We start from the raw sequence: 12235 nt of genomic DNA, 5'->3' as shown, positions 1-12235 counted from the left end.
CCCACTTAGTTAATACACAGAGTTGTTCACGTTCCAGAAATGACAAGGGACATTAAATATTTACCTGGATGTTATTTTCATAGTTAGTTTTTGATATTTAAAAACTTCATGATTCCCTTGCCCACCTCCACTTGCTCTGGTACAACTTAATTGCACAAAAATGTTGTTATTGGCTGCTCTCCCCCAGCAATGGATTTGAGATGGGTCACCAGCCTCATTCTCCACAGCAAGAGAACCTGCACAATAGTTTTTAAGTATAGTTTGCACTAGGGCTGTTGATTAATCACAGTTAACTCACGCGATTAACTCAAAAAAAGAATTGATTAAAAAAATTAATCGCGATGAATTGCACTGTTAAACAATAGAATACCAATTGAAATTTATTAAATATTTTGGAAGTTTTTCTACATTTTCAAATATATTGATTTCTATTACAATACAGAATACAAAGTGTACAGTGCCCATTTTATATTATTTTTATTATTAATATTTGCACTGTAAAAATGATAAACAAAAGAAATAGTATCTTTCAATTCACCTCATACAAGTACTGTAGTGCAATCTCTTTATTGCGAAAGTGTAACTTACAAATGCAGATTTGGGGGGGAGTACATAACTGCATTCAAAAAGAAATCAGTGTAAAACTTTAGAGCCTACAGGTCCACTCAGTCCTACTTCTTGTTCAGCCAATCGCTAAGACAGAAAAGTTTGTTTACATTTATGGGAGATACTACTGCCTGCTTCTTATTTACAATGTTACCTGAAAGTGAGAACAGCATTCACTGTGAGACTCTATTCCTGTAACCAAGCTCAGGCTGCTGGGATTAACAAAGGTGTAGAATGCCCAGAATAGTTCCACGGTGCGTGACCCCACCAGTACAGCTCTACAGGTGAAATCTTTGTTTCTCTATGACAGGTAGTCTTCCCCTTTGAGGGTACTAGTGCATAATGGTCAGCCAATCCCATCATGTGGTGTGGCCCTTTAAGGTTTTTAAAATCCAGTGTATATATTGATGTGTACACAAAAAGCCTAGGAGATATTGACAGAAAGGATCTGCTCCCACCCAACCAGTTGGGGATGAGCTGAAAGACAGGGACCAGAATAAATGCTGCCTCCTTCCTTATAGTTGGGCACACACTAGCAGGAGATCACTGAACCCTCTGAGCCTGAGGACTAATTGGGGTGTGGGAAAGGGCCAGTGGAGGCAGAAGCTGGCTAAGGTCCTACAGCTGGCTAAAGTACACCTTGCTCCAGGAGAGCTCGGGACTCCTGGCTGAAGGAGGGAGGTAACAGCTACCTGAATTACCCAACTCCAGGGGGAGGGCTGGACTCCTGCCTCATGACGAGATGGTGACTGATGTATATGCTGCTGCAGAAGGAGGGCTGGGGACTTCTGGCTGAAGGAGGAGGTAATAACCGTCTGACTTGCCCGGCTCCAGGGAAGCAGTTCTGGGACCAGTGTTCCACAAGAGGAACAGGAAACTGAAGAGGAGCCCAGGGAGGGGTGAAAGACCTCTTGTTTACCTTAACTTGGGACTGTTGTGGAAGGTGGTCGTTGTTTTGAGACTTTGAGTACCCCAGAAGGGGATCAGATTTTCAAGTGACCTGACCATGAAGCTAAGCCAGAGAACATCCAGATGGAGGTGATTAACAGGAGGAGGCAAACAAGGGGATGGCCCAGCAGCCACACACACAGCCATACAGGCTGGTGAAGTGATTCTGTGGATGTGGGTTTGACTTGGGGCTGGGCCCCATGATACTCCCATACAGCTACAGCATATGGTCTTCAAAAATCTGTCACAATTTTGTTGTGTCTGATATGTCTTCCACGACATTCTAGCCTCCTCTTTCATATACTTTGTCACAGTCATCTGTAAACCATTGAGAATGAAGCCATCACACAGGTGCATTCAGGAGCCCTAAGAGCAGAGGACAAAATGTAATTGAAGTCCCACAAAATTATCAGTAGAATGGCAACTGGATGAACAGTGCTTTTCCTCCTGCCGGCCTGGAGGCCTGTGGTTCTACCAGTCCTCAAGGGCAGACAAATAGGTCCGTTGCCCTTCTGGGGTCATTGTGTCCCAACTTCAAATCAAGTCAGCTCATTACAAAGTTACATCCAACCTCCAGTGCTGATGCAAACACCTCAGTCCAGACTCCAGAGTGCATCCAACCTAAAGTGTACAGGATGTTCTGGAAGCATTGTTCAATGAGCACATTTACATGACCAGCAAATAGACACATAAATTCTTTAATATTACAGGCAATGTAACATGAAAATCATTTCAGTGCTACTTATTCTTATTTTAGAAAAAGGATATCTAGTAAAACTACATTTGTTTGCTTTTCCTGTCATAAGTTTGGCATATAATTGTCCTGATTTGAGCTGTAATGTAATATCAGTCTCACCAGAGGGTTAAAAATAATTCTCTTCTATGTGAGTTTTCTACACCATTCCCGGTAAGTTGCAGAACTTTGAAGTGAGCTGCCTCTGAGCATTTGTTTTGTGAGGTCTCCAAAAGTGTAAGATCTTTCCTCTCCAAAAAGATGTTCAGCCTTGTATTTGTAGGAGAAACTTGCTTATTGGCCTTATTGGCACTGGGATTAAAACAGCACTGTTCACTCTCGTGTTTTCTGTGGATGGGCGCTAACCGTGTCTCCCTAGCCGCTGTAGATGGGGACTTTACTGAGAACTGTTAGTCAGACCATGACCTCCTGGGTAGTCTAATGCATCCTCTGTGCTCTTTTTGTCACAGTTCTCAAACAGTGCATCTGTCTGCCTTGGTCAAGGAAAGCACACTAGAATCTTTCTGAGTAACAACTATGATTAAAGCTGGTTGGATGATAAATTGTTCAGCACCCAGTGTAGACATGGCCTTTCAAGGAGCAATTTAGAGTTACTTTTCTTACAAGCCACTTCCATAATAGAACGTAATGGCTAAGTGCTCTTTCCATTCTGACTTGTGTTTTGCAGTCACTGGCTTAAATTATAGTATTTTATGCCATTAATGGTATTAAAGTGAGGTCTCCATATACACACACTGTATATTTTGCACATAGTTTTGAGGTGTGACAGGGCATCAGCTTGGTCAAAAGGCACTAACAATGCTATTGAAGTTATTGTCTTCCCCTCTATTAATTTCAGGCACGGAGTGGGTGGATCCAGAGGACCCAACAGTCATTGCTGAGACAGAGCTACTGGGGGCTGCAGCTTCAATTGAAGCTGCAGCAAAGAAGTTAGAGCAGTTGAAACCACGAGCCAAGCCAAAGGTGAGTGTCCATCTTCCATGTTCTTTTTAAAGTTAATGCCGCAGAAATGCAAATAACTGGTATTGTGAGGAGCTGAGTGCTATAGATCAAGGTGATGGTTGGAATAATCAATCCCTACATTGTCCTCAGCTGGTGCCAGTAGAAGCTACACTTTTCAGACAAGCTAGGTGTGACTTACCACAAAGGCACAAGATATTTGGTGGCTCTTTCAAGTGGTGGGCATGCGAGTAATAGATTTGGATATGGAGGGGAAGGAAAGGAAATTCTTAGGAAAAGCTTTTTCAAGTTACAAGATAGTTATTGTTTGTTCATTCACTTTTCTCTGTCCAAAAAATCTTTTCTGATGTGAAAGATCATTCTTGTTCCTCAGTTTCAGAGACTTTTGGGTCCCGCTCACTCAATCTTCTGTGTGTGTGCATTTACTATGGTAGGTTGTGGCCAAAAGATCTTATCAGATCAACACACAGTATTTGACTTGTAGCAAACAGGTGTCTCCTTTTCAACTCTTTGTTTAAAATATAAACTGATTCTTCTGTGCTTATTTTCTCTTAATTCTATAAAAGGGAAATGTATAAATGAAGGTGCCATATGAATGCTTATGTAGTCTCATATTTTTGTGTGTTTCAGATATGTCCATGAGAATATTTTTAAGTAAAATGGAATTAACTGCTTGCACATGGGTCAGAGGAATTATGGGGCAATTATTATAACCTGAAGTAGTTAGTGTACCTGCACAGTTCAGGGAGTGGGGGCATGACACAGAATCACTTCACTCCACAGTGTAGACCCCCTGGCAAGTTTTGAAATAAATCTCCATGAGACATAGAACTGGGCCTCTTTTAATAAAAATAAGGCCTGCCATTAACTTCAGAAAGCAATGCCATGGTCATGTCCTTTTCTCAGCAGCTTCAGAGTTACCCGACTTTGTTCTAAGCAGATGAGGGAGGAGTCTTTCCAAGCAAGCAGGTTCTAAAGGTCATTCAGTGTCAGACCATTGTTGTCAGGGGATTGTGGTATTTTCTGTCATTCAGGAGCATAAGATTAAGACGGTTTTTAATAGCCTCACAAGATGGGCTGTGGTGATGCCCACTGCTTGAGGAATTTTTCTTTCAGTGCGGAGAATGAAGTCCACGAAAGAGCAATGCTTTTTTTTGTTCTATGGGTTTTGTAATTGGTACATTCATTTTTTGTGAAGAAAGAAAGTTGCTTGTAATGAGATTATATAAAGCAGAGGATTGAGACTGGAAAAGTCCTTTAACACCTTTTCTACACAACCACTACACAACAGAATATCTGAGTTGCCCAGTAACCTTAAAACCATTCTCCTACTAACATCTAAACCATTCCAGTGGCCACTGTCATTTAAAAATGAATACAAATTCTACACCTGCTCCTCATTTAACATGTTAATTTGAGCATTCAGTCTGCTGGTGCTTTATTGGGCTCTTTCTTTGTCATTTTGTGGAAAACACATTCATATCTCTGGATTTATATTTCATTTTGCAATAAAACTTTCTTTCCATTGCTCGTAATTCAATTTATCTTTCACAAACATTTACTGTAATGCAAGTGAAAGGTACTGGAATGACCCCACTTTATATTTCAAGCCCTCTGTTTATCCACAGAGCAGAGAACAGCATCAAAGTGTGCTTCCTATCTCTGGCCCATCAATGTGTTTCAACACAGATCAGGAGATACTGCCTGTAGGGGGAAGAATGTTTTCGGTAGCTCACTCTTAGATGTTTCAATCTTAAACTTCTGTATCAACAAGGCATCTCTGTCACTCAAATCTAAATTTGTAATTAGTAATCTCAAATCTAAATTAGTAATTAGACAACAACTGTTCTCTTATACACAGTCCACCAAATACAGAAACATAAAAACTGCTATATTGGATCAGACCAATGGTCCATCTAGCCCAGTATCCTGCGTCTGGCGGTAGCCATTAGCTTCAGAAAAAAGTTGCTGGAGAGCCTGTAATAGGCCCCGGCCTGCAGGGAAAGTTTCTTCCTCACCCCTCTTAATTAGAGGTGGATTTACACTCTGAAGTCTGAGGGTCTGGATCCCTTCCAAAATTCTTGGGGTTTTGTGGGGTTTTTTGCTTGTTTGTTTTAATCCTTATTATTTGATCTCTGTCTATGTTCCAGTTTATTAATATAATAGAAATGAAACAATAAAGCTAACACTTGTTCTAATTTTGTAATTGAGCTGCACTAGTTTTGTTCCATCTCTGTATTTTATTCCATTTCCCTTATCTTTTTGTTGTGCCCCCACCCCATTGCATCTCTGCACCACATACCTCCCATTGCTGTCTTAATAAAATTAAGACGTCTAGAGTGGGGCAGCAACTTTCCACTGCAGGAGGATCATTCCTTTCTCAAAAAGAAAAGGAGGACTTGTGGCACCTTAGAGACTAACAAATTCTGTTAAGGAACTCCTGTCCATGTTTTATTGCACAATGTACGTTCTTTCTGAATTAAACACAACAGCCTGGCTACCGAGCAGATACAGTCTCTCACCGTTCAAAAGCTTAAATGCTCTGACTACTAGTACAACGTCCAGTTGATGTTTTAGAACTTGTCTTGTTTCTGAGATTGTGTATCTAAAGGTATTTTGAGGAAGACCTTCCTTATCTGTTCCTCCTTCAGGTGTAATGCAAACTGTCTTGGATTTTAATTGTGGTGTTCAATGGGGAAAATGGTCTGCTGAGCTGTACAAACTTTTCTGTTCGTTTTATAAAACAGGTTATAGTAGGTGGTATGTCCTTTACAACACAGTTATGGATTTACACTGATTGTGGTGTCTTTTTTGGTGGGTTGAATATCTTCTGCTTTGGGGCCTTATATTGCCTGTTCTAATATAATATGGTCCTTGATCTGTAAAGATACCACCTGGTACAAAATAACTACCCAAAAGAGCAAGTTAAAAAAAGGAAAAGAAAAAGTGGTCTCTGTACTTATTTTATGGAATTAAAAATGACATGTTTCATTAACTCTTACAATGGAAGAAATAGTTATAGGAAAACAATGTTGTGGCTTAGGTACATCACCAGAGACCATTGCTGTATGTGCATTATGTTCCTGTTGGTGCACTCTTCATGCCTCCATGCAGGCTTATGCCTTCAAACACAAGGCAAGGGGTTGCGTCTTTAGCAGTCGATAACAGTTCCCTGCTGTTAGCCTTCAGCAGTGTGTCTTTCCCCCGCCCCCCAAGATGAATCAAACCTGGATGCCTTTTCTGCGGGGCTCTGTGTGATATGTTTGATATATTAGGTTGTTATTTAATCCAACTATATATCAAACATATTCCTATAGTGTCCTGCCCTGTCTCCGGGGGTTTATAAAGTAGTATAAGGCAATATGAAGGAATACTTTAAATCACAAGCAGATTTAGAAGACTTTCCTGCAGACTCTCATTCTAATCTGATTTTTTTAAAAACATATACTATGAAGTGCTCTTTTTAATAGGGTTGTTCTTGGGGAGATGTGTAAGTTGCATAGGTTCATTTATAATGGGCAGCAGCCATGCAAGTACTGAATCTCATAGAAGTTGTCTCTTGTGTTTACCTGGCTGTGTGCAGTAACTTACCCTTGTTGCTGTCTCTTTATTAAATTGAAGCTGAGAGGCACTTCAGAAGAAACGTGGTTTGTCTTTCATGACTGTTGGCAACAAGTTAATGGTGGTTCACTCATTTTTCTACTGATCCTGAACCTATTCATGCTGTCCATTACATTGGAAGGACGTGTAGGAAACTGGTTAAAAGTAAGGAAATACAAAAATATCTGTATCTAACTCCTTAAAAAATAACAGCATGGTATTTTTGTCACCGTTTTGTGACAATGTTTTATCCTAAACCATTTTGTAGTCGGCCCAGTAATTTGTATGTATTTTTTGTGATCTCATGTGGCAGACTCTCTCTCCCTTCACCTACCTGCAGATCACAGAATCATCAAAGCATAGGATGACTCTTATTAGCCTAAGTTTGTGCAAATAGATGTTGACTTCGATTTTTTTAAAACATTATTAAGTCTCGTGAGCTTGGTTTTTAAAGTGACCCAAATTGCCATCTCAAGGGACTAAAGATATAAACAGTGGAATTTTGTGTCACATATGTCAGGAAGTCTGGTTTCATGTTCATGCATTCTGAGAACTGCATAATTTGAGAGCAGTATTGATGAAAATGAACAAAAACAATTTGTGACACAAAAAGATTAGCCAAATGACATTGGACAGTGACTCCTCCTGTAGGACTTGTTGCGCTGCTCAGTCTTGGATTGTATATGTAGTGAAAAGTTTGGACCTCTCATTTTGAGGTATACCCTTCAAACCACACTGCTAAGGTGTAGGTGAAAACAAGTATGGACCTTTTGTTGTGCCCAGCAGGATGTGCAAGCTAGTTGTGCTCCAAGACCAGCATGAGGGGTGGGTAAGCATGCCCACAAGCATGACTAAGCAGTAGTTGTCCTCTGCACTGAGCGGTGTCTCAAGCCCTCTGTGTGTCCACTTTTTACTTGTGTGTCCAGGACAAAAATAATGGGAAGGAATGGACAGAGTGGACCTGTTGAAGAAAATAGCAGAGTAAGATCAGTTCCCCCTCTGGTTATGTGGAGGTGCTGCATAGGACTGGTCAAAAGTTTCCATTGAGAGTGGTTTTCGAAAAACCAAATTTACCCTGGCAAGCATCTGCTTTCCACAGAAAATGTTTGACTTCTAGCTGGAAAACAGAAAACTGGCAAGTATTCAGATAACTGAAAAATTTGCGGTTTAGTTTTTTGAAAAAGTCAAGATTTTCTGCTGAAAACGTGAGTAAAAACCAGAAAATTTGTTTTCGTAGAAACTTTCTGCAGAGGGAAAAACCTGTTTTCCAGGCAGCTCTAGTGCTCAGCTATCCATTCCCATGATAGGTCTTATGCCTGCCCCTAGTATCAGCACCTTAGTAGCTGCACCATAGCTTTCTCAGTGATGCGAGATGTGATTTCCCTGCAATTCTTTTTCAACTAGTCATTTTTACATTGTGTTTATATGTACAACACTGAGCACATCATGCTATGCTGAATGAATCCCATGCGGGTACTTTTCTTCCCCATCTGGGGTTGGTTCTCTGGAAACTTGTAGAATATTTTGAGAAGGTGTTTCATGTTGTAGAGGTATTTCTAATTCAGTAGTTAAGGGCTAATTGAAAAGCTTTCTAGCCCTGATCTAGATATCCATATAGTAAAGCCATGGCAGTGAACATTTTATTAGGCTGTGTGAATAAATAAAATCCATCATAAAAATAGTTGCTGAATTGTTCGCTGATTCAGTAGATAAATTAGAGTTAACTTCCTTACAGCACGGCCATTTAAAGAATAGTGCAGATACTACTATTGATATAAAGAAGTAAAATAGCTCTCAGCTCATGGACGCTTCCACAGGTTTGGATACAGGCTCCATAATTCCAGCTCAAGACAGTATTTTTCTTAAAAATCAGTGAATGAAAACTGTACTGTGACACATCAGAGAGGCAAAAGCAAAAGGTAGATGGAGCTGTGTACTAACCTTCCTTTACTTGGGACTTGAATTCGGATTTCAGCTGTAATCAAGATGGAATTGCTGGTCTTTACTTTCTCTACAGTGGACTTTGGCCCTTGTCCCCAAACCAGGAGATATTTGGGTGAAGTTGGCACTGCATTCTCTGTAGAGGCCCACAACTGGAAAGAGCAGCGTTGCAGTGCAGTGGCAGAAATATGTGCTGCAACTTGTCCACTGTCCGCTTCCATGAAGCTTGGGCGGTTTTTTTGTGTGCTAATAGATTTTCACTTCAAGAGAGCCAAATTTACCTAAGTGTGTTTTCAAAAAATGATACCAACTGAGCTAAATATAGTCCCTCTGGGCTACAAATTGTGCCCTTGTGTTAGTGGTCAAAGTAAGAGATTAACATTTGAGGCCTGTTGCATAAATCATAGGCCACGTTAGTGTTTAGATACTATAGTTGTGGTGGTGTTGCATTACAAACACAGCCAAAAATCCGTCTGCTGAGATGACTTGTTTCATTAACATGGTAATTCCTTATCATAACCCTTTTGTACAGATATACACGTGTGCTGTTCCTAATTAGCAGAGGCAAATATTCTGCATTTAGTAGGCAGCTCTTGTTCTTTTATCTCGTCCTTTAAGGTGCCCTCCAACATTATCATTACACGGCAAAAGTTGATGCTAAATAGTTTTTATTTAGGATGCCATATTTCTTCACCGGTGCCTTGACTTCCATGGATGCTGGACTTTGTGACTTTCTGTTTTATTCACATGGTAGAAGTTATATGAAATGTTGTAGAATCAAGCACCCTATGGCTTGTTTTTTAAACTGTGAGACATGAATTAATGCCCATGAAAGTAACAGGAGAATACAATTGGCTTTTGATTGAGGATTAAACGGGCAGGGGATGTGCATGCTTCTGTATACCAGCTTCCCAAGATATTTCTTATTGTATGTGCAGTGCTCCCGTTACTTCACTTCTGAGCCCCTTGTGGCTCCTAATTCCCCCGGAATATGTCTGGTGGTTTTGTAGTGTCCCACAGAGAACTAGAATGAGAGCACCTCACAAAAGTGACTTTTGTTTGTGATTTTCACCAGTACATCAAATTAGGTCTTTATAGATGAGCTAGAGCATGAAAATCACTGCACTTTGTAGCCCCTTGAGTTAGAAACATTTATAGAAACAAGGGGCTGATATTAAAAATACCTTTTCCTTCTGTAAAGGCAAATTGGGAGAAATGCAGGAATGGCCATATTTTCAGAAAGACTCTGCCCTCATTTAGACCCTTCAATGAAGTGCTCAGTATTTCAAATGGATGCAGCACCCAGGAGCTGGTGGCTGCTGTGCCCATTTGAAAATCTGCCCCCAATTTTGGATGCTGAACACTTTTGAAAATTTGAATAAACTCTCCACATCATGGCTTTCAGCTCTGTGCAGCTTTCAAGTGGGATTTGGCACACGGTAATTAAAATGGTCAACAAATTTTAAATGTTTAGGCACTGCAATTTAGGAATATTTTGGGTTTTTTCATATTCACATATGAATATGTGCTACTTTCTTTGAAGGAAAGATCTCCAGATTAATCCTGAAAGTGCTGTATGGCTGATATCCTCCACCCAAAAACAAACCACCTGAAGGCCACCAAGTATTAAGCTGTTCTGAATGGTGGAGTAAAATGTGATAATAAGGGTAGTGTTCAGTCTTTGGTACCAGAGCTGTATGTGGTGCTTTTCAAACACTTAGGAAGACAGGGTCCCTACAACAAATATTTTTAAATCTCAATTCAATACAACATAAGAGAGGTTCAGCCACAAGAGTGGAGTTGGTACCACCAGAAATAAGATTCACTGAGGAAGATGTTAACCTTTTGACAGGAGATGTCATTTCTTGTCATAAAAACCAGTGCTAGCGACAGATGCCTTTAGCTGTTATGGCCATTGATCTAATCATACATTACAGACCAAGCTCATGTGGAAAGTTCTGTTTCGTCAGATGTTAACTCACTTTGTTATTTGAATAGTCAAGTCGCATCAGTGTATGTAAAGGACAAGTAATAAGCATGTCCATTGTTTTGCTTACTTTCCCACACCCTACTAAGGTACCAAAAATATGAGAAGAATCTGAACATTATGCATTTTATCTCAAAACACTGCTTAGTCTCAGTTAGAAGAGTTTGTGGTTGTGGTATGAGAAAGCTGTACTTGCGTGAATTGTGGGAAAAGACCCATCTCTCTTAAGGAGTCCTGTTAGGGAATGCATCATATTTATGCCCTAATGCCTCGCTGATCTTTCTGCTTTTGGTGCCATTTAATATATCATTTGTTCATGGTCACAGTCAAAGTAAAAATCAAAGCAAACCAACAAATAACACACGCACACTTATAACCATGCTTGTAATTGTTCTGAAAGTAATAAACATACCTAAGCTAGGAGTAGATGGGGGAGGTTGACACATGGGCAAAGCAGCTTCTCCATATTAACCTGCCCAGGCTATTGCAGCCACATTACATGCAACAGACACACTCCATCCTTGCTGGCAGCATAGACACAACACAGGAGGAGATAGATATAACGTTCCTGTGCAGATTTAAATGACTTAAAGCTTTTTGTTTGTTTTACTTTATTCATGTTAAGCCCAGGTTTAGGAAACTGACATTTGCAGATCAATAGTTTCTTTCATCTCGTGAAAAATATTATTAGGAGCCGTTAATCTTCCTGTTCAGTACATGCTTGTTATAATGTTGGTTTAGGTGTTTGAATGGTTTCAAACAGACCCTCAACATGTTGTAACTCCAAGAGGACTGGACTGGACTGCTTTGCAGTACTTGCTTTCAGTGAAGTGATGCAGCTTACAAAAAGCAATTTAATTAATGGGCTTACTTGATAATTATGTTGTGCTTTTCATTACAGATGAACAAAGAAACATAATGATAACATTAGAGTTGTAGTTTATTTTAATGCTTTTATGCATTCTCTTTATTATATTTACTAAGTAACTATGTGCTTTGTTTAACAAACTCTAATAATCTCAGCAAACAAACCACGTTAGAATACTACGAAGATAATATTGCGTGGGAAAACAAGAATTCCATTTCAGACTACTACTTTACCTGTATTTTTTTAAAAGAGTTTTTAATGATTCTGGTGGAAACCAAAAACTCAGTGGCATGCACTGAAATATCTTGTGTGTGGTATTTAAATAAAATCTGTCACTTTAAATTTTGCACAAGGTTGGCCACAAGGGGAACATTACTTTCAAGTTAATATTTATGTTTGTATCCAATAGTTAATACTGTTGTCTCTTAATTTAGGCCCCAGGAAAGTGCTTTGTAGAATGCGAATAAGCCATTGTAGATTCTTTTGTCTCTGTGTAGAGCTGGATTACAGAATCCAAAGAAAATATGTCCTGGAAACTGAAGAGAAACCATTCTGTTCTGAACTGTGTGTG

At 39.7% G+C, this 12235-nt stretch overlaps 1 protein-coding gene across 1 annotated transcript in view; it reads left to right on the top strand.

Moving 5' to 3' along the window:
- TLN2 (talin 2) overlaps positions 1–12235 on the top strand; it is a 180832-nt gene that overhangs the window by 152392 nt on the left and 16205 nt on the right. Inside the window, exon 51 of the mRNA XM_073303618.2 lies at positions 3147–3271. Within this exon, the coding sequence (XP_073159719.2) occupies positions 3147–3271 (125 nt within the window). The remainder of the gene's footprint in view (positions 1–3146; positions 3272–12235) is intronic.

Source organism: Lepidochelys kempii, chromosome 10 (genome assembly GCF_965140285.1).
Source record: "Lepidochelys kempii isolate rLepKem1 chromosome 10, rLepKem1.hap1, whole genome shotgun sequence".
Lineage (NCBI taxonomy): Eukaryota > Metazoa > Chordata > Testudines > Cheloniidae > Lepidochelys > Lepidochelys kempii.
Note: the sequence above shows the minus strand (reverse complement) of the source record. Positions and strands in the feature narration are given on the sequence as shown.